At 40.3% G+C, this 24,051-nt stretch overlaps 2 protein-coding genes across 2 annotated transcripts in view; one reads left to right on the top strand and one right to left on the bottom strand.

Annotated features, from left to right (window-relative positions):
- The window catches only part of LOC120533516 (gastrula zinc finger protein XlCGF57.1-like), a 695,777-nt gene that overhangs the window by 110,904 nt on the left and 560,822 nt on the right, over nt 1–24,051 (bottom strand). The gene's annotated exons all lie outside the window — the stretch shown is intronic.
- Nucleotides 4,529–22,172, top strand: LOC120534763 (gastrula zinc finger protein XlCGF7.1-like). The gene is made up of 3 exons (XM_039762343.1): nt 4,529–4,938; nt 21,663–22,049; nt 22,138–22,172. The coding sequence occupies exons 1-3, from the start codon at nt 4,560–4,562 to the stop codon at nt 22,170–22,172; spliced, it is 801 nt and encodes a 266-aa protein (XP_039618277.1). The 5' UTR covers nt 4,529–4,559.

Below are 24,051 nucleotides of genomic sequence, written 5' to 3'. Positions count from 1 at the left end.
CTTTCTGTACCCCAATAACTTCTATTTGTGTTTGTTTTGCACTGGACCACAGTGGAGAGGTGGAAGTTAAGGTCAATTTGGCTACTTACACATGTAACATTATCATATAGACCCAACCAGGCTGTGTGGGCCACCCCATGTGCCAGTCTTAGGTGAGCACCACTGTCAGACTTTGTTAAATGGTGCGACTCAAACCACTGAACACCAGCAAAACCAAGGAGCTGGTGGTGGATTTTAGGAGGACCAGGCCCATCATGGACCCTGTGATCATCAGAGGTGACTTTATGCAGAGGGTACAGACCTATAAATACCTGAAAGTGCAGCTGGATGAAAAATTGGACTGGACTACCAATACTGATGCTTTGTGTAAGAAAGGACAGAGCTGACTATACTTCCTTTGAAGGCTCGCATCCTTCAACATCTGCAATAAGATGCTGCAGACGTTCTATCAGATGTTTGTGGTGAGCGCCCTCTTCTACGCGGTGGTGTGCTGGGAGGCAGCATAAAGAAGAGGGACGCCTCATGCCTGGACAAACTGGTGAGGAAGGCAGGCTCTATTGTAGGCACGGGGCTGGACAGTTTGACATCTGTGGCAGAGCGACAGGCGCTGAGCAGGCTCCTGTCAATCATGGAGAATACACTGCATCCACTGAACAGGATCATCTTCAGACAGAGGAGCAGCTTCAGCGACAGACTGCTGTCACCGTCCTGCTCCACTGACAGACTGAGGAGATTGTTCCTCCCCACACTATGCGACTCTTCAATTCCACCCAGGGGGGTAAATGTTAACATTATACAAAGTTATTGTCTGTTATACCTGGATTTTTATCACTCTTTAATATTGTTTTTTACAAGTATAATGTTGCTGCTGGAGTATGTGAATTTCCCCTTGGGGATTAATAAAGTATCTATCTATCTATGTGGACCTGCTTTCAGAAAAGCCTCTGCCTTTACCAGTAACATCCCTCCCTCGTGAACACATCTTCAAGGTCCCAATAGGCGATCAGTAAAAGTCGTCTTAGTCACAGCACAGTATAATAACAAAACATTTCCTTAAATAAAAATGATGGTTCTCCTGTCTCTACCATTCCTAACCAATCTTCCTGTTACAGGAGCACAATCCCAGTCACCAACACAATTACCATGTCCAAACCCCCCATCAATCAATAAAAGAACAAATTCAAAGTGATTACTTTAATATATAATACTTCAAACCCCTCAACCTGCACTCATTAGCCATAGCAACAATTGAAATTGTCAGTCAAACGTTTTGATTTGTTACTCATGTGAAACAAGAGGCGTTTACTTTTGAGAAATCTTTACAAATAAATGAAGAGGCAAAGGGGTGGTCGGGTATTTATGAGAAGAGAGCATTATGGTGAGGGACGAGTCGTGACCCATAATACTAAAGATCTTCTTTGCAGTATTAAGCATTTTACTAGTCAGCATTTATAAGAGGTATAATTTATAGTTGTGTTTCTTGTCCCTAAGTATTATTCAGACATAATCATTTAAAATGTATTAATGACCTACAAACATACTGAGGTCTGTCTGTAAGACAGTCCACAATCCATGCCACCAGGTATTAATTATTCCCATCTTTGTCAGCTTGTCCCTAAGGAGCAGAGGTTAGATGGTGCTGAAGGTGCTAAAGAAGCCCAGAAACATAATTCTTACTGCACCACTGCCTCTGTCCAAGTGGGAGAGGGATTGGTGTAGCATGTAGATGATGGCATCCTCTGCTCCCACCTTCTGCTAGTATGCTAACTGCAGAGGGTCGAGGGCATGGTGGACCTGTGGCCTCAGGTGGTGAAGCAGCAGCCACTCCATGGTCTTCATCACTTGTGACGTCAGGGCAATAGGCATGAAGTCATTCAGCTTACTAGGACATGATACGTTTGGGACTGGGGAGATGCAAGATGTTTTCCAAAGCCTTGGGACTCTCCCCTGTTCCAGGCTCATGTTGAAGATGTGCTGTAGAGGATTCCCCAGCTCCAACAAATAGGCCTTCAGCAGTCATGGCGATACACCATCTGGTCCCACTGCTTTGCTGGCATAAAGTCTCCTCAGCTCTCTGCACTTGAGCTGCTGTAATTGTGTGTGGCAGGAAAACTCTCTGCTATGCTAGTATCAGCAGAAGGATGGGTGGAGGTTGCAGTACTCCGAGGTGAGAGTGGGTTATGGTGGTCAAACCTGTTAAAGAAGTTGTTCATCAGGTTTGCTCTCTCCATGTCTCTCTTGATGGTGGCACCACGCTTCGAGCTACAGCCATTGATTATCTTCATCCCACACTTCCTTCATACTGTTATTCTGCAACTTCTGCTCCATCTTTCTCCTGTACTGTTCCTTTGCCGCCATGAGCTGGACTCGGAATTCCCTCTGCACGTGCTTGAGCTCATGCTGATGACCGCCTTTTAAAGACCTTTTCTTCTGGTTCAAAAGGCCCTTAATGTCACTTGTAATCCATGGCTTGTTGTTAGCATAGCAGCATACTGTTTCTTACTGGAACTACAATGTCCATACAGAAATTGATGTAGTCCGTAGTGCAGTCAATAACCTCCTCAATGTTCTCACTGTATGATCCCTTCAGGATCTCCCAGTCCATAGTTCCAGTCTCTCTATGCCTGCTCTACCTTAGTGGACCACTTCCTGAATGAGCGTGTGGTTGTAGGTAGCTCCCTCACTCTTGGTTTGTGAGGCTGAAGCAGGACCAGGTTATGATCTGCTTTCCCAAGCGTAGGCAGTGGGGTGGTGCTGTATGTGTCCTTAACGTTTGCATATAATAGTCCTATTTCCCCGGGTGTTATAATCCACATACTGGGAGAAGACAGGTAATAATTTGTCCAGCGTCACATGGTTAAGATCTCCAGCGATTAGCACAAGCGCCTTGAGTTGCTGTGTTTGTAGTTTAGCAACAGCTGAGTGGATGATGTCACTCGCTATCTCCACGTCCGCCCGAGGAGGGATGTAAACAATAACAACAATGACGTGTCCAAACTCTTTGGGCAAGTAATACGGACGCAGACTTACGGCCAACAGTTTGATGTCCCTGCAGCAAGTGGAGATTTTGATGTTTACATGTCCAGGGTTGTACCACCTTGTATTCACATTGAGAGCTGTGTTAATCTATACTGCTCTTTAGCTTTAGCACTAAGGTGGACCTTTAATGTCAACCTCCATAATACTCCCCGGGTTCTCTTTTCAGCACAAGGCATGTAAAGTGATGTCCAGGCGCTGTTTCATGTTGAATGACAGCTGTATTTAGTTGTGCAGCATGTACTTTTAGTCACATTTCACTTTACACTCACAGTACAGTATTTCAACTACAGAATTTGGATCAATGAATACTAACAGCGCTCACCTTGGAGTGTCCCGTGAATGTGTGTGTGTGTCGGTGTGCCTGTGACTGATCAGTGCTGTGTCTCTCAGCCTCTCTGATGTGCTCCAGGTGGACATCTTTGAAATTTGTGGTGTAGCAGAGCGAATTCAAACTTATCTGCCACAGTACTTCAAATATTATATCAGTTAGAGAATTTGACTTGATATGCTAGTTTTTTACGGCTCCCAGCACATAAAGGAGTCAAAGGAAACAAAATTGTTGATTTGGCAATAAAACCATCTAAACACCTTATATTATTGAATTAGAATTAACATTCAGTAAATCAGAAGTTAACAGTCTGATACGACTGAAAATCGATGAGATGTGGCAAATCATGTGGAACACTGACAGTAAGGGAAGGCATATGTGCAGAGTAGAAAGCAGAGTTAGATTCATAGGAAAAGCGGGTAGAACAAGAAGAGAAGAAATGATATTAACACGCATCGGGATTAGGCATATTAGGTTCAGTTATATACAGTTCAAGACAAGGCAGCACCAGTCTGGAGTGTGTAGATCACGTAATCAGCTAGAAACTGTAGAGTGTGTATTATTAAACCTAACAGCATAATCAAAATTTTTGATTTATTCAGTGGGTAAAGAGGGGACTGGTGGCTTTTAATCAATTGAAATGGTTTGTCAGACCTACTGACAAAAATAGAAGTTATGCATGATCAGTTACACCTGTCAGACTAAGCTATCAAACCCCTAATTTCACTTGTTTGTCTTGTCCTGTTGCAGCTGCGCATTTCAGCAAAGTTAAGTTCTTCTTTCATCTCCTCCCTCCTTACTTTTCTATTTCTTAACACAATCCTGTCCCCTACTTGTACAAACCTTCATTAACATAAACTGATAAGACAATTCTGGGACCCCAGCAGCACTGTATGTTTAATTCAAGTAGTGAATACTGCTGACCCACAACTCTGTAAGATGGTCTTCTTGTTTCAGAGCCTGTTGGACCTTCACTCCACTCCCAAGATTTTTCACATCTGATAATCTGAAATGAAGAGCAATGAGTTACTGTCAGCATGCTACAAACTGTCTAACTTTACATAAACCATAAAATAGAGCCTGATAACGATATTCAAGTGTCTTTAGACATGAGGGAAAAAGCTTTAATGAAGTTAATTCTTGTTCATTTCACAGAGAAAAAGAAAAAGCTGCTCTTTACTAGAACATCTCAATGGATGTGAACCAGGACACAAATATCATGGAGAAAATTCTACGTATTAAGGAGGATGACTGTGAGTGGGAGTCCATCTACCTTAAACAGGAAAGTCTGAGCATCAAGGAGGAGGACAGTGAACTGCAGTCAGTGAGCATTAAAGAAGAACCTGAAGAGAAGTCTGTCAGTATTGAGACACATAGCCATGTAAAAGAAGACAACTGTCATGATGGGTTTCAAGATGGAGTGGTGACCAGGTTAGACTCTTCTCAGAGCAGACACTGTTCATCTCCAGAGCCTTCTATCAATGTGAAGTCTGAACCAAAAAGGGCTGAGGAAACTACATCTGTTAGAGCGCAGAAAAATAAGCGACCACCTTCAAAGAAGTCTGGAAAAAGTAAGTGCAAAATAAAAATGTGTAAAATTTAGGGTGGGGGTTTATGAGCTTGAAAGGCTCTTGTGATTTTTATGAGAAATTTTGAAATGGAGGGAAAATACTTTATTTTATTGTGTGTTTAAATTTAGTGGGAGATTTTATCTATTGTTAGGTAAGGTTTAGCAATTTGCTTTTCTTCCATTTTAGTGACTTTATGCAAAAGTCTTCAGCCTATCCTCGATAAAGAGTGCTATACAAATGTCCAAGAGCAAGACAAAGGTATTGATCCCTCTGGAATTTCCTGGGTATCCATATTAATTCCTCTTAACAATGTGGTCCAATCTTCAGCTAAGCTTAGATTACACACAGCCTCGTTTGTCCTAAACTACTGTAATAACACAAACAATCGGACGGCTTCTTGTCAGTCCTGACCACATCATTTAAACATTCACAGTCCACTCCATGATCCTCATATCTTTACAGACTGGTTGACCCTTCTTTAACAGTTATGACCTTTTTGTAGCTACTGATCAATGAATTTTTTATCCCATTCCTTCATTCCAAACCTTTTCAGATCCTTCATCCCTGAGAGCCCTTTTCTGATCAGTTCTCTGTAGGTCAGGCCACAGCATCCCATGTCTCTTATTGGCCATTCCAGAACACCAGTTACCGTATGTTTAATCCTTTCTGTTTTTGATTTCTTCCTGTGTTTGGGCTCATTGTCCTGTGACATCACTCAACTTTTGTTTTCTGTCAGATTTCTTGATAATATTTTTCAGTTCAGTGACCGTTGATCATGTCAAGTGTTCCAGGCCATGAAGGAACATGCAGGCCAAACCATGATGCTCCATTCGCCTTGAGTCTTTAGTATCAATGTCCACTTTTGTCTTACCTCCAAACATGGTGTTGTATGTTTTGACCAAAGACTTCAACTTTTGGCTCATTCATTCATAGAACATTATCTGGTCTGGAACATCGTGATGATCTTTTACAAGTTTTCAGATGTGCAGTGATGGTTTTGCTACTGTAGATTGCATTGATTTCCTTGGTGTTGCCCTTCTGTACACTACATTCTTACACTTTTTTTCTTAAGAACACATGAACAGAGACTTTCTGAAGTCCTGGAGACCTCTGCAGGCTCTTTGCTCTGCCTGTCTGGGTTTCTGTTCACCTCTGCTTTCATGCTGTTATCTTTGTGGGTTCCCCATTCCAGTAGTGAGTATCCTCCATTTTTGTAGACAGTATTTCTTTCTATGCATTGACGAACACCCAGGTGTTCCAAAATTTTTTTATCACATTTGCCAGCTTTACACCTCTCTTTAGTTCTTCTAAGGTTCTTGTGACATCCTTAAAGAAGTATTTGGATGAAACGTCAAACCTTTGGATTTCACATTGAAGCCCGGATTGGAGAAACAACTTAAACTGACATGTTGACATCTTTCTTAAATCATAAATGGACAAAGGCTGTGTGATCTGTGCTAGTCTGTGCTCCTTCTATGTGAGTGTGCATTAAATATGACTTTTGCTCCTAAACACTTTGTTTTCTTTTTTTTTTTTTTTTGGTAGCTAATAAGGAGCAGTGAAGCAGTTTAATAGTTTTTAATGTTTTTTTCCTATTTACAAGGGTGTTTTTTTTGTGTGTGTGTGATTCACACAACAGTACGTGTTACTCCAGTCTTACTCGAACCTTTGGGTTTGTGGGGCAGAGGGTGGAGAAAGCTTTTGCAGTTGCCAGCAAGTCAGTGTCATAACAATAAACAGGCAAGAGTAACTGTGATTTCTTAGCAGAAAGAAGTTAAACGTTTTACATATGATGCAGGATGGATTCAAAGTAATTAAGAAAATCTCTGGAGAGGGAAATAAGGAGGTAAAAAAGAAGCTACAAAGGGAAAAATAAATTGAATAAGTCATTTAAGATGAATAACCCCAATGCTAACTGTAGTGCATTTGAGAGCAATCATTAGGAAAGATATGTCTAAAAGACAGTTAATGAGAAATATTGCAGCCAAAGACATTCTTTCAGTATTTTAGGAGTCAAATAACAGTCAAGAAGGAAGTGAAATGCCGTATGAACAATAAAGGGGAATTAAAATACACAGATAGTGAAATATAAAATGCTCTAAACTTTCCATTTTCTGAAGATTTCATGTCTGAAAAAGTGGATAACCTCTCATTTGTAACAGCGACTACTAAGTAGGTGTGACGATGCGGATTCTGCTCCACGCTCCCATCTTGCTTCCGGGAGCCCTTGAACACATCACCGTCGGTACTGTTACCGATGTGCTCAGCAGTGAGGCACAACATAGCAAGGGGATGGTGCAAAAGTGCAAAGGGCTTTTATTGAAAACAACAAAACCAAACTGTCCAAATAAATAATGTAGTGATTTAAATCTTCATTAAGTAAATAATCCATAAAACGAGGGTGAAGTGGAGGTTAAAACAGTAAATAAATTCTTTAAAACGACGAGGTTAAAACAATGTTGGAAGCAGTCCTTTAAAAACACAAAGCCCAGTGTCGTGTTTTACCTGGCGGCTCCCCTGCTTCTCCCATATGAGCCCTGCAACAGGAGAGTCACCCTTCCTGCAGCTGACCTTCTTTCCTCTACTGATCTGGAGGCTTCCTGATCCCTGGCTTCAGTTCCGCTCCCTCCAGGCCGAGACAACCAGGACACTCGCGCCAGTGAATTCATCTTCCAAGCCTCCCAACTCCCGCAGCCTTCTCGGCCTTACGCGGCCAGCCATTCTTCTTCCAGTCACTCCCGCTCTTCATAAAATGCTCAGCGGGAGCGACCACTATCTACGGCCCTCGGATGTCAGACCAACACCCTGCTAGGGGTCACTGTCCAGCTGCCAGTGAGCACTCACTCACTTGCTCTCTCTCTCGAACACAAACCGGCTTTCTCCTCACTGCTCCCTGCTTTTTCTTCCACACTCCTGCAACCTCCGTTTCTTTCTTTCATTTCTCTTCCGTCTCTCAGCCTAGCCACCTCGCGCTTCTATTTATGACGAGGATGTGGCAGCTGTGGCAGTCAGCAGCTCCTGGGGGAACAATTACGGATGCGGATGATTTCTCACCTGTGCACTTATGTGAGAAACGCCCACATCACGAATTCCCCAGGAACCGCTTTGGCCACACACTACCATGCTCCCTCGCTAAGTTGCGAGTATGGCGATTATTTATTTTAATAATGGCCTCTTGAAGTGAACTGCTATAACACAAGAGGTACTGAAGGATTTGGAAATTGTAGAGAGAGAAGTGCTTCAGGCCTGATCTATACCTAATCTATCCTCACAATCTTTATAATTATTACTACCAACATAATAATAAGCTATATGGCAACAACTCTAGGGGAAATAGGAAATTAAGACCAAAACTATCTCACTTCCAGTTAAGACTATAAAATGACATCAAAAACTCAGAATCAGTGTCTCCATGATGGGACAGTTAACTTCGTAAGCTGGAATGTTAAAGGCCTGAATCACGAATTAAAGAGAAAGAAAGTACTCTCTCACCTAACCGGTCTAAATGCTAAAATAGTATTTTTACAGGAAACCCACTTACTAAACAAGGATCAGTTCCGGCGCAAAAAGACTGGCCTGGCCAGATGTTCCATTCTAGTTTTACAAAGAAAACTAGAGGTGTGGGAATTCTCATACATAGAACAGTACCATTTGTAGCATCAGATGTAGTATTGGATCCTGAAGGGAGATATGTAATGGTCATGGGAGATTTATCTAACTGTAAAATTATTTTGATAAATGTGTATGCACCTAATGTTGATGATAAGGAATTTATACAAAATTTATTTGCATCCACTCCCAATCTGAACACTCATAAAGTTATAATGGCTGGGGACTTTAATTGTGTTTTAAATCCACTTTTAGGTAGGACTTCCTCCACAGGGGGAACGTAATCTAACACTGCAAAAATAATTACAAAGTTTATAACTGATCACAACTTATCAGACCCCTGGAGGTTTTTAAACCCAAATTCAAGAACATATTCTTTCTACTCAGCAGTACATCATTGCTACTCAAGGATTGATTACTTCTTTATAGACAATAACTTCTTGCCTAAGATTAAATCTTGTAAATACGATGCTATTGTTATTTCTGACCATGCACCTATGATCTTGGAGCTGAAATTACTAAGCCCCATACATCACCCGCAGATGGCGCTCAACCCGCTTCTATTAGCTGACGAGAATTGTACTGAATTTATATCCAAACAAATCAAATTCTTTCTAGAGACAAATACATCCCCTGAGATCTCTGCAGGAATACTCTGGGAAACTCTTAAGGCCTTCTTAAGAGGACAGATTATCTCATATCTTTCCCACAGAAATAAATCCGAAGCCAAGAAAGTAGCAGAGATAAAAAGCGAAATTACTAAAATAGATGAAGAACATGCCAGACTACCAAGTAGACTCTACATAGAGGAGGCAGGCTCTACATTCAGAATTAAACCTCTTGACAACTAAAGAAACTGAACAACTAATTTACAAATCCAGACATCATTATTATGAACATGGAGAGAAAGCTAATAAGCTTTTAGCTCAACAAATTCACAAGCAAGAAGTGCAATGCAATCTCAGTAATTACTAACACTAATGGAGATAAAATCATCGAACACAAAAATATAATGCACACTTTCAGAGACTACTATAAATCCCTATATACTACTGAGTTTAAAGAAGACAATACACAATCTAATGCATTTCTGGATACATTACAGATACCACAAATAGACGCTTTAGTGTGGAGGAACTTGATAAACCTCTGGCATTATCAGAATTACTAGATGCTATAAAGTCACTCCAAGGTGGAAAAGCAGCAGGCCCTGATGGCTACCCTGCAGAGTTTTACAAGAAATTCTCCGCTCAGCTAGCTCCCTCCTATTAGCAACATTTACAGAAGCCAGAGATAACCAATCTCTTCCACAAACCTTTCGCCAAGCACTAATCACTGTCTTTCCAAAACAAAATAAGGACTTATTACAATGTGCATCATACAGACCAATTTCACTTCTGAATAACGACGTTAAAATACTCTCTAAAATCATAGCTAGAAGGATGGAGAAAGTGCTCCCCTGAATATCACAAGACCAAACTGGATTTATTAGGGGCCGACACTTATCGTCAAATCTTCGACGCCTGTTTAATGTAATATACTTACCAACTAAATCAAACACCCCAGAAATATTATTATCATTGGATGCAGAAAAGCATTCGACATGATTGAATGGAAATACCTTTTACTACATTGGAGAAGTTTGGGTTTGGCCCAACATTTGTGCATGGATTAAATTACTGTATACTAACCCAGAAGCTTCAGTTTGCATCAACAACATTTGCTCAGACTACTTTAAACTAGAACGTGGCACTAGACAAGGATGCCCTTGTCACCACTGCTGTTTGCATTGCCATTGAACCACTGGCAATACATTGTCGAAATACTGATCAGATAAAGGGGATTAGCAGAGAAGGACTGGAACAGAAAATCTCATTATATGCAGATGACATGGTACTGTATATATCGGACCCAGAAAATTCTGTGCCTGCAGTCTTAGCAGCACTCACAGAATTTCAAAAGATCTCTGGTCTCAGAATTAATCTGAATAAAAGTGTACTCTTTCCAGTGAATTCTCAAGCATATAATATTAGATTAGACACCCTACCTTTTATCATTGCAGAACAGTTTAAATACCTCGGGTAAACATCACAAGTAAACATAAAGCTCTTTATCAACAAAATTTCGCGTCTGCATGGAAAAAATTAAACAAGACTTGCATAGATGGTCAACCCTTCATCTCACACTAGCTGGAAGAATTAACACTGTTAAGATGAATATTCTTCCTAAGCTCCTTTTTATTTCAAAACATCCCAATATACATTAATAAATCATTCTTTAAGCAATTAGATTCAACAATAACCTCATTTATTTGGAATTCAAAACATCCACGCATCAAAAGAGCGACCCTACAAAGACAAAAGGCAGAAGGTGGCATGGCTCTACCTAACTTCCAGTTTTATTACTGGGCAGCAAATATACAGGCGATAAGAACCTGGACACAAATAGAAGAACATACACAGGCTTGGACCGCAATAGAAGTAAAATCCTGCAGTACTTCTTTGTATTCCTTGCTCTGTGCTCCAATAAACACACGCTATCGGCAATACACTAATAACCCAATTGTGCTCCACTCACTTAGAATCTGGAACCAATGTAGAAAGCATTTTAAGACGGAGAAGCTTCTATCTGTGGCACCTCTGCAAGAGAACCACCTCTTTCAACCTTCACAAACATATGCAGTTTTTAATATCTGGAAAAATTTGGAATTAACTTGCTTAGAGATCTTTATATAGACAACGCCTTTGCATCCTATGAACAATTACATTCCAAATTTAACATTCCAGCTACACATTTCTTTCACTATCTTCAAATCAGGAACTTTGTTAAACAGAACCTTCCAGATTTTCCTCATCTTGCACCCTCATCCATGCTGGAAAAATTATTGCTCAATTTCAAGGAGTTAGACTCCATCTCTACAATATATAAAATCCTTTTACAATCCCTCCTTTCAAAGATCCAAGAGGACACTGGGAAAAGATCTCTCAATTAATATATCAGAAAAGGAGTAGCTCCATATGCGTAAAGCATACAATTATACAACTCAAAATTATATATCGAGCACATCTGTCTCACTAAAACTCTCAAAATGTTTCCAGGGCATGATCCAACCTGTGAACGTTGCAACCAAGTCCCAGCCTCACAGGTCACATGTTCTGGGCCTGCACCAAATTAACATTATTCTGGACAAAAATTTTAATTACCTTCAGACAGCCTTGGACTCACAATCCCTCCTAACCCATTAACAGCTGTGTTTGGGGTTCTTCCAGAGGGTTTAAAGTGGAGAAAGACAAACAAATTGTGATTGCATTCACTACACTGTTGGCACGCAGACTTATTCTGATAAACTGGAAGAACCCAAACTCTCCTCTTTAAGTCAGTGGGAAACTGATGTGTTATATTATTTGAAATTGGAAAAATCAAATACTCAGTTAGAGGATCTGTACAGACTTTTTCAAAACATGGCAGGATCTAATCAGTAATATTTTAAAATAAGTTCATAAAGCACAGAGAATTTTTAATTTAGGTATGTTTACAAGCCTTAAATTTAACGTTATTTGGCTTGCTCTCTCTCTCAGGGTGGGGATCGATCTGTTCTTAACTCAATTTTTCTTTTGTAAAACTTGATTGCTTTGTATGGATTGTAATAAAATTAATAAAAATTAAAAAAAAAAAAAAAAAAAAGAAGTTCTTCTAAGATTGAATTGGTTGAAATCAAACAAATCACCAGGCCCAGGTGCTATTTATCCTCAAATGCTTACAGAGTTTAGTGAATATATATATATACTGTGTATATATATATATATATATATATATATATATATATATATATATATATATATATATAAAATCCTTTGATATTTTATAGTAGTCACTGCACACTGGGACAATTTTTATGAACTGGAAAATGTAATCCCATTATATAGAAAGTGTGATTGGGAAAATTGAAGTATCAACAGGTCAGTAAGCTTAACTTGCATCACAGGAAAATAAATGAAAGGAATTATTAAGGAAAAGATTGAGTAACACATGACAAGAACAGGAGTTTTACTAAACAGTCAGCATGGATTCAAATGAAGGAGGTTGCGTTTTACTAATATGCTGGGAATGTATGAGGAACCAACCAAAGGATATGATCAAAGTGGAGCAGATGATATTATTTATCTGGACTTTCAGAAAGTATCTGATAAGGTGCCATTAAACTAAAACAAGTGAAAGTTCAGGGTGTGGTGTGCAGATGGGTGCAGAATTGGCTAAACACAGGAAGCAAAGGTTTATGGTGCAAGTAACCCTATCAGAACTGGGTGGTTATGAGTGGTGTCCTACAAGGGCCAGTGTGAGGGCCACTGCTCTATAAATATATGGTCATTGGGAGACAGCTGAATGGCCTAACTGCAGTGGGCTGGCGCCCTGCCTGGGGTTTATTTTCTGCCTTGCACCCTGTGTTGGCTGGAATTGGGTTCAGCAGACCCCCATGACCCTGTAGTTAGGATATAGCGGGTTGGATAATGGATGGATGGATGGCCTAAATGATAGAAATACCACGCCAGACCAGAGGCGGTAGGGTGCGCTGACTGTCTCTCTGCATGGAAAAATCCTGCAGGATACTGGCACCAATGATGACGTCACTTCCGGTTTCAGGTCTGATGACGTCATTTCCCTTACTGGCCTTTAAAACTGCCATCTTCCCTCCATAATATCCAAACTATTTTGGACTCAAACCTGAGAATATCTCTTTCCATTTTTCTTTAGTTTTGCAGCCAGGAAACAATAAACGGGTGGCTGCCCCAAACCTTTATGATGTCTGTGACTCATCTTTGTGACAGTGGCTTTTTAATATCAGTTGAATTTTCCCAAATCTATCGTGTAACTCCGCGATACATTCTAATATTTTGGTAGAGGGAGGAGCTTATTCTTCCCATCCTTTTAAAATATCCAATATTCCCCAAGGTTGTCGTCCTTTTAACAATTCAAAAAAAGAGAACCCTGCTCCTGCTGACCACCTTACGGAGCATTTGTTTGAGAGTCTGATTAAATCTCTCTACTAGACCATCGGTTCTTGGATGATACACCGTGGACTTTAAATGCTTTATTTTAAGTAACTTGGCTATTTCCTTAAATGTTTTCCGACGTGCAAGGCGTCTCTTGGTCTGTAAGGTCTTCTTAGGGATTACAATTTCCTGTGCGATAGCTAAAGACGTGGCTGAGCGCAAGGGAACAGCCTCTGGATATCGAGTAGCATAATGATATAAATGATTTGGATAGGAATAAAAATAACAAGGTGGTTAAGTTTTCAGATGATGCCAGGGTAGGTGGATTTGGCAGATAATCGAGAATCTGTTGAATCATCACAATAGAGGGATTTGGACAGTACACAGGCTTGGGCAGATTTGTTAAAGATGAAATTTAATTTAAGTAAATGCAAAGTATTAAATGTAGTAAGTAAAAATGTATGGTTTGTTTACACAATGGAAGGTCTTTTGAGAAGGATTTATGAGTTCGTAGTGAAGTCATCACCACCGACTCCTAGAGAGTTCGGAAGTTATTAAGAAGGCTAAGAGAATGTCAGGTTATTTAGCACCCTGATGTGTGGAGTGCAAGTCACAGGAGGTTATGCAGAGGTTTTATAAAACACCGCAGGCCTCATCTGGAGTATTGTGTGCAGTTTTAGTCTCCAAGCTACAAAACAGACCTAGCAGAGGTAGACAAGTCCAGTGAAGAGTGACTAGGCTATTTCTAGGTATGTCGAGGTATGAGTTATTGTGCCGATGCCGGTTCTGCTCCATGCTCCCATCTGCCTTTTGGGAGCTCTTGAACCCGATATGGTCAGTAATGTCACCGATGAGCTGGACAGTGAGGCGCAACAATGTAACAAGGGGATGGTGCAAAAAGTGCAAAGCGCTTTTATTAAAACAACAATCAAAATCAAGACAGTGTTCAAATAAGTGCAGCGTCTCTTAAAAACCTTCAATTGAATAATCCAATAATTGCTGTGAATTGTGGAGGTTAAAAACAAATAAATCCTTAAAAAACAAGATTAAAACAATGCCTTTCCTCAGGCTATGCACCAGGGGAGCCACCCTACTTACAGCTGACCTTCTTTCTGCCTTCTCCTGCTGGTCTGTTTGCCTCGCCGATCCCTGGCTAAAGTGGGCTTTACCTGACCATGACTTGGGCTCCCCAGTGACCAGGTAGCTCACGCTGGGGCTTTCACATCCCAAGTCCCGACTCCCACTGCCTTCCCAGCCTTATGCGATGAGCCATCCTCCTTCCAGTCACTCCTGTTCCTCAGTAATGCTCAGCGGGAGCGACCACTTCCGCCTGCTTCTGGGGTGCCGGCCAAACACCCAGGCTCACTTCTCAGCTGCAGGTATTCTCTACTACGAGCACCTTCACTCGTTCATGCACCGGCTTTCTTCTCCCTACTTCCTGCCTTCTCTCCTTCTCAACCTCTGTCCCTTTTTTATTTCTTCTTCCCTTTCTAGCTGCCGCACGCTTCTATTTATCACGGAGATGTGGATCAGATGTGGCAATTGGCAGCTCCCAGCATCAATTACTGATGCAGACGACTCCTCACCTGTGCTCTTAAGTGAGGACCGTCCGCATTACGAATTACGCAAGAGCCGCTCCGTCCACATATAATATGCTCCCTTTGTAAGTTGCGGGTGTGGCGATTATTTATTTTAAAAAGTGGCCTTTTTGACTTTAGCTGTGGACCCCGCTATACCACAGTTATCAGAAAAGTTTGAGTTCAGACTTTTCAGTTAAAGCAAATGGAGATTAAGAGGAGGAATGACTGAAGTATTTAAAATCATGAAAGCAGTTGAGCTCTACTTAGCTGAAATTTAAAAAGAGTTCAACAAGAACAGGAGGACACAGTTGGAAGTTAAGGGAAAATTTTACATAAACATCAAAGAGTTTTTCTTCACACAGAGAACCACAGAAATGTGGAATAAATTATCAAGTAGTGTGGACTACTAGAAGGACTTTAGGGATCTTCAAAACTCGAGTTAATGTTGTATTAAAGAAACTAGGTGGATCAGATTAGAAGATTAGGATGACTTGCCAGTTCTCAGAAATTTATTTGTAAAAATTTCCAATTTCTGTTTACACAAAGGAAAGTAACTTTTCAAGGCTCTCTCTCTTTGTTTACCTTGCTCCTCTGTATGAGAAGTGGGTCTCTGGCCATTAGAATCACAGTACATCAAGGCAACTCATGTACTCTTGATTTAAGGAACAGAATAATACAATGTGTTGATAAACACAAGGATTGTTTAAATTTGGTAACTGATTATTTGTTGACAGTGAAGAAAGGATGCAGACATATGAGACTTACAAGCATATCACAGAAAAGTTTGCTTCTTTACTTGCTGTTTAGAGTTCTAATTTGTCTTGGCTCAGATAAACTGTTTTATCATATCAGGGCCTTAAAGATGATCTCTGATATTTTGTGGAGTTGTTGCTGTTGTTGGTCTGGGTTCAAATGGTCCTTTTCTCTCTTCAGAGTTGACTCTTCGTCTTTGCTATCTGTTCCTTTGTTCATGGTGCGCTGTGATTCTGTCTTTCTCAACTCACTGTTAGGCACTTTACTATTCCCTTTGCACCTCTCTGGCACAAGACGATTGGTACTGAAACTCCCATCTTGTAATAATGGTCCTTTTTAAGTCTTGCCAGACTGCTCAGGGACTAGAAAAGAGGTTGGGAAGAGTGGCTCTTAGAGTCAGTTCAGGGCATCCATGTCCAAGGCTCTATGGAGAGGAGCTTCCAGGTCAAAGAAAGTTTGTGAACTGTTTGCTCTGCACAGTGTGGTCGGCTTCTTGCACCAAAAGGGAGCAAATTGTCAGCTTTCAGCCCACAAACAGAAATCATTGTCTGATTTTTGGCTTCCCAGAGAGAACATATGCTCAGCCTTCATCCACCAAACGAGACAGAACAATCACCGCGCCATCGTGTTCCCATGTTTAATAAGATGCTTTCATTCCAATCATCATGAAAAAGATATCAAGAATACATCTCAGTATTTTAATTATTCAGAGAGCTGTAATATCACGAATGTAATAGATTCTGTATCCTGTCGGAGAAAGAGAAAGAATGGAAGCAGGTAGTGATTCACACGCACAGAGCACATAGATAATCAAACAGAAAAAAAGCATTTAACATGCTACTTCAGTTACGATGGGATTTGAGAAACTAGTAAATTAAATGATTTTAAGATGAAGTTTATGATGTTCTGCTTTAATGACAAAATAAACTAGGTGATTAAAGTGGAAATTTCGAGATTAAAGTTGACATTTCGTGCTTTTTTCCCATTGTGTGCCTATTTTTTTTTTTTTTTTGTCTGTACTCTAATAAGCTTTCATATGACACTCAGGCGGTGGGCTACGACTCGCGTTTTCACGGCGACTTTGATATGTGACTTCTTTTTTATTTTGGCACTGTGTGACTTTGTGAACTTGAGCTTTCAAGTTTCTCCGACATGCTATGTCACTCGATCAACTTCCTTTTGTTGTTTATTCCACTGTTTAAATTAACAAATAGTATGTTTTTCCTTTGCCTCCACTTGGTATTCTCTGAAATTCTTATATTTTCTCCCGTGCTTTTCCTATTGTCTTTTCATAGAATGCTGAGCTTAAGGGCTATTTATATTGATTTGCATATTCAACAAGGCATAATTCAGGGAGGAATTGGGGTGGGACAACAGGCACGTGCATGTGTGTTACTTTTCACTCTGACCAGGATTTATATAGTGGAAGAACATGGAAGTTGGAGTACGCACAGATTCCTGCATCTGGATGTTTCTGTGCGTAAGCACATTTCGGATTTTGTGCTTACGTCATATTATATTGCAAATTCTACGCACGCTGTTATGCATGAGGCCCCTGATCTCCAAAAGCCATAAAGTTGAAGATGACAAATTTCTTTAATATTTTAAGCAAGATTAATTTTTATTTCCATCATTTACCTAAAATAACGAAAAAGGTAAAAGGGCACGAAGGAAAAGTGTGGGCACCTGCATGGTCCTACTTAGTAACACCCTGTTTGGAACGAAGCACAGTCGGTAAACAGTCGGTGGCCCGTTAAAAGTCTTTCAGTTCTTATTTGGGGGATTTTCATCCACTCTAATTTACAAAAGGCTTCTAGTTCTGTGAGATTCTTGGGCCGTCTTGCATTCATTGCTCTTTTGAGTTCTATTCTCTGTGAAGCCCAAGGTGTCTACAGCTTCCCTAACCTGACACAGACAGACAGGACACAAGTTTCTCCACACAGCACACCTTTATTTACAGGAGAGAAGCATTTTCTTCGCTCCTAACAAGAGCACAATGTCCACAACCCCAAGCACAGTCTTTCTTGCCTCCAGTCCTTTTAACCTCCACTCCTCCTCACAGGTTTTGTCCTTCTTCCTTCCTACTCTGGCCATTGAGTAGTGGTGACTGGCCCCTTTTATAGGGCACCCAGATTGACTCCTGGGGCCTCATGCATAATGCCATTCGTAAAATTCACACTAAAACATGCCATACGGACAAAAGTGGAAATGTGTATATGCACAAAAAAATCCAGATGCATAAATCTGCAAATGCAAACTTCCATGACTTCAGCTCCATAAATCCCGGTCAGCGTAAAAAGTAACACACGCGCCTGCCACCACTCCCCATCTCCTCCCAGAATTTCAATATGCAAATCAATATAAGTAGCCCTTAAGCTCACCGATCTGTGAAAAGACAATGGCAAAAGCAAGGGGGAAAATAAAAGAATTTCAGCGAATACCAATACGAAAGCTCAAGTTCACAAAGTCGCACAGTGCCCGAAAAAAAAAAGATGATGTCAGATATCAAAGAGCAAACATCGCATCTGTGGTCCTCTTTTTTGGCGTTACACCATACTGCTGCTCACTAATCATCACCTCACTTCTTAACCTAGCTTCCACTACTCTTTCCCATATCTTCACGCTGTGGCTCATGAATTTTTCCCCCCTGAAATTACTACAGATCCTGCACATCCCCCTTAATCTTAAATATCTGCACCAGTACACTTCTTCTCCCATCTTCAGGCATTCTCTCACTTTCCAAGACTTAATTTAGCAATCTGTTTAAAAACTCCAATGCCATCTCTCCTAAACACCTCCATGCTTCCACAGGTTTGTCATCTGGACCAATGACTTTTCCATTCTTCATCCTTTTCATTGCTTTACAATGTAATAAACATATTTTGCTGTATTTCATCTTAAAAATGATTTTGTCATCGTATGTAAATACATGCTTTATAAAGTGGCTGAGGTTCTGCAATATTATAACTGTATCACAAGTTTACAGTGAGGTAATTGTACTTATAAGTACAAACAGTTCTACAAAGAGCACTTGAACTGATTGAGTGAGTTTAGAGCTCTTGGGATGAAACTGTTTTTGAACTGCAATGTCCCTACAGGAAAGGCTCTGAAGCGTTTGCCGTATGAGAGCAGTTCAAATAGACAGCATGGCTGAGGCTTTGTGATCAACTGCTGTAGAGCAGTAATTCCACACTCAGATACAGTGGGATGAATACTTCAGAGTAACAACGCTAAAGATATTTGGTATTTGGAATAGTTTGGCCATTCCGTGAACCATTATATTGTTACAAGTGTGGACTCTAGAGGCGCTGTTGCGCCGTTGAGCCCACCAGACAGATGTCCAAGACACACTTTTAAAAGCACTAAGAAGATTTTTTAATAATATTTCTTCAAATATAGTGCACAAAGTACCACACACTCCGCGATTCTCCAATAAATCAATAATCACAATAATAATAAACAATAACCAATCCTCCACTCTCAGCAGCTCCGTTCCTCTACCACCCAACACCGGCTCAATCTGCTGGGTTTCCCACAATCCTTTTAAAGTCCATGACCCAGAAGTATTCCTTCTCCGTGTCAAACGCCTTCTTCAAGTATCCTGGAAGTACTTCGGGTACTCGTGACTCTGAAGTAATTCTGGGTTAGCGTCACGGTAATGTTCCCCAGGTTCTTGGTGAGCTCACACTGGCGGCACCCACGGCACCCAACAGGGCTGAAGAGACTGACTCCATGTCCCATACTTCCCTGCGGGAATCCGAGGAACCATTTCCTTCCAGGGGAGCTACCATCTAACGTCCCGGGGGATGTAGTGCCCTGAAATGGCTGGTTTCTTCAGTTGAGGGACGTCCTGGCCGGACTGAAACGCCGGCCGTCCATCACACAGGTTAATTACATTCAGATGCCTTAAATTAATGAACAATATGTGGTTAATTTCAGTGTATTTGATAAAGCCACGTCATGGATGTGGATCTAAAAAAGAAAGGGAAACCACACTGGAACAAAAGCACTACGTTAACGCTGGGTGCCGCCAGTTTGCAAAACCAAGCGGGAAACTTCCCTATGCCAAGTATTTAGCTGGCATGAAAATATGCATGGCTTTACACCAAATTTAGTTTTTATACATCACGATGTGAGCTTGGAAATGGGAGTATGCAACCTTTTTGTGCATACACACCGTTTATACACGAGGCCCCAGGCATCCAATAACCTTCTTCCTGCAAAACCTCCTCGTGTGGCGGAAGTGCTGCTAAACAGGGCCCAGTAAATATCCAGGCACCTCCTGGAGGTGGCAATGGGCCACAGAAAGGTTGTGCTTCCATGCTCCAAACCTGTGGCCCTGTTGCAAGCTAAGGGGGCTGCCCTCAATCGGTTTGGTGGAAACAGTATCCAGAATAAGTCCTCTCCCCCTGTCTTTCTGTGCTGAAGGCATCCCTGCTGGGAATGGGCCCAGGCAGTCTGTCACACCACAGATAGTCGTTAATGTTCAGATCATGGAACTAAGAGAGCCATGACAAAACATTAAGCTTGGGTCTTTGTGAATTCTGGGGTGCAGTTCTGATCATTATCCTTTTGTAGAAGCCATACTCTGTTTTCATTTTAGCTTTTATAGATGGTGTGATGTTTGCTTCAGAATTTTCTAATATTTGACTGGATCCATTCCTCCCTCTACCAGTAAACGGTTCCCGGTGCTCCTGGCTTCAACACAAGCCTGAAATGTGATTGATCTTCTCTCATCCTTAACAGTCAGAGAAGTTTTCTTGTCATGGAATTCTGTGCTGCTTTTCTTCAAACACACCTTTGCACATTGTGGTCAAAAAGTTCTATTTTGACTTCATTGATCCACAGGACATGTTTCTCAAAGGCATCGGGCTTGTTTAGATGTTCATCTGCAAACTTTGAATTTTGTGGTGAGGACACAGGAAATTTTTCTTCTGGTGGCTCTTTCCTGAAGGTTATATTTGTTGTGGTGTTGCTGCACAGTAGAATAGAGCATCACCACTCCAGAGTCTGACAAAAAAGACCACCAGGAAGCTTTAAGACACAAGGGTTTAGATTTGCCATTATACCAATGCTATGAGCAGTTGTCTTAGAAAGTTATCTTGGTCTTCCTGACCTCAACTTGATTTCCACCATTGCTGTTAACTGCCATCTCTTAATAACGTTTGTGACTATAAATTATTTTATTCCTCAGAGTGTTAGACAGCTGCTTAGAGGAGCCCATGGCTGCTGATTGCTGGGACAAGGTTTGAGGAATCTGAGAATTTACAGCTTTGAATTTTGCATCACCTGACCATTCATAATAATGATTAGATTAAATAAAACTCACTTCTTGTGTGGCCTGTCAAACATTAGAATGTGAAATGTGTAATGAAATGAGATTTTTCTATTCAGTTCTTCGTTTATCCACCTGGAGTTGCTAAAATGTGAACACAAAGTTTACATGGTTCTTACAAATGCTCAAAACTTGAGGGAACTTTGAGCCAATTTAAATAGCAAGTTCTAGTTTTATAAATCCTAACCTTTGCATAACAAACAGCTTTTATATATGTGGCCAAGCATAAGGAGGTTTTATACATGTGGCCCTGGTGAGAAGTTGTAATAGAGAATGTGAAATTAACAAATTAAGTGTGTTTCCCAAGTACAACAAAAGTTTATAATTACTTATGCTGATCAAAGGTTGTTCCTAATTTCAGCCATCATGTATTTAATGTGAATTAATGTTGAAAATAAGGCAGCAAATTGAAAATAAGCGCTTTTGATTTTCCTTTTTGTTTTAAATTTTACCCAGGAAAAAAAGATCACTGCAGTGTGGAATGTGGCAGAGAATTCTCTAACAGGAGTGCTCTTCAGAAACACACGAGAGTTCACACGGGAAAGAAGCCATATTGCTGTAATGAATGTGGTAATCAGTTTTCACGAAGAGGAGATCTTCAGATACACACAAGAGTTCACACCGGAGAGAAGCCATATTGCTGTAATGAATGTGGTAAACAGTTTTCACAAAAAAGCAATCTTCAAAGACACATGAAAGTTCACACTGGAGAGAAGCCATATTGCTGTAATCAATGTGATAAACAGTTTTCATATATGAACAGTCTGAAGAACCACACCAGAGTTCACACCGGAGAGAAGCCTTATTGCTGTAATGAAAATGGTAAACAGTTTTCACAAATGTGCAATCTTCAGAAAAACACAAGAGTTCACACCGGAGAGAAGCCATATTGCTGTAATGAATGTGGTAAACAGTTTTCTCGTATATTCAGTCTTCAGAGACACACTAGATTTCACGCCAGAATAAAAACAGTAGCAGTTCACAAATTAGTCCAGAAAAACAAGAACCCTTCAGGACTCAAGAGTGAGGTTCACTCGTGTCCTGAAAAGTAAGCAAACTAAACTATTGTTAAGAAGTGAATCTCAAAGAGAAGCCATATTGCTGTATGGAATGTGGCAAACAAATCTTTCACAGCAGTACACTTCAGAGATGCACCAGAATTCCCACCGGAGAGAAGTACAACTGAACTGTCCTGACTAAAGAGTGAGGTTCACTCCTGCCTGGACAGTAAGCACATGTAACTGACACAAATCCATCCTACTTAGTGTTGTGTCAAAAACAAATCAACATGGAGGAGAAATAGAAGTTTATATTCTTTTTCTTTTTCCAGAAACAAAATAATGAACAGGGCGTCATACAAACAGCTTCACACCAATGTTTATTAAATAATAAATCAAATCAATTACTAATAATTATAAACACAAATTATTAATACAAAATCAATAAAATAAAATGTAAAATAACAATTTAAATCCAAAGTATACACTGAATTATGTTTTAACACTGTGGCAGAGCACTAAATGAAGAAATGCTTTTTAAAATTTAATTTTGTTTTTGTTTGTTTGCTTTTGATAATAAAACATACAAAACTGTATATAAGAACTCAGTGGGGGGGGTGGGGCACATAACTTATTTAACACTTGAGAATTACCAAATAATATAAATATCAAATAAATAGAATAAAATTAGAAAGGTTTTGAGAGAGCTGACTTACCTGTACATCATCCACCATTGCCTGAGGGTGCCTGCCATCTGTGGGGAGTCACATTAATTAGCATCTGTACTCCAAAATATGACACTAACTTTACACAAGCAATTGCTTTTGGGAAAATTAGTAACTAAAAGATACAAAAAAAGCTAAACCAACCAACCCGAGAACAAAATTGACAAGGCAGTGTGTGCGGAGGAGCCTAACCTCATCTCTAGTGCACTGGGCATCGATGTAGAAGAGAACATCTGAGGTGACATCTCCACATTCAGCCAAACCCCAAGTCACACACTGCAGACAACCCATCTGTGGGCGCCGCTATGGCCTTTCAGACAACGGGCTCAGTGCACTAAGCTTGAAGTGTTCAACCGAGGCTGCTGAGAGACACGGATTCCATCTCACCGTTTGGCCTGGGATGTGAGATGCTGTCCTTCCAGAGGTAACATGTTGTCCATCACGAGCTCCAAGCAAAGCACAGATAGAAAACTGAGAAATGCAGTGAAGTAACCGATCAGTTAAATCAAATCATGGCAGCAACACATGCAGTGTGTGTACAGCTTTACTCCGACCCTTTGATTTTTCCCCCATCGAGACAAGTGAAGAAAAGAAACTCGCTGAACTGGAGGAGATTAGGATATTGTAAGTAATGAAAGCAATGTTTTATAATTTAATTTAAGTAACGTGTCCCAGCACTGGTCGCTTGTGAACTTTTGTTTTTGTATTTGGGATATCAACACTTAAACAGTTGGTGGAAATAAACTGAAGTCTGCTTAATCAACTGGCTAAATAGAGAGGCAGAAATGCAATAATGTTTTATTTTTCATCTTTATATAATTTTAAAGACAGAATTATTGACATAACCAATCAAAGTTCCAACTAATTTGCATTTTTGTGTGGCTCAAAAGTATTAATTAATTAATCCTACTTTGAGCCATTCACTAATTAGTGTTTTACTGTTCATTCATTTGTTTCTGTTACACAAAACTGTTCAATAAAGAAACCAAAATAATTTAATATACATAGGCAACTGATTATTAAAACTGTTTTTTATTAGAAAGTAATCCCTGAGTTATTTCTGCTTTAAAGAAAAATATTAATTTGCTTGAAGGAAATGTGACAAGTTGCAATCAATACATA

The sequence above is a fragment of the Polypterus senegalus genome, chromosome 8 (assembly GCF_016835505.1).
Source record: "Polypterus senegalus isolate Bchr_013 chromosome 8, ASM1683550v1, whole genome shotgun sequence".
NCBI lineage: Eukaryota > Metazoa > Chordata > Cladistia > Polypteriformes > Polypteridae > Polypterus > Polypterus senegalus.
The sequence above is the reverse complement of the archived record's forward strand: the minus strand, read 5'-3'. Positions and strand labels throughout refer to the sequence as shown.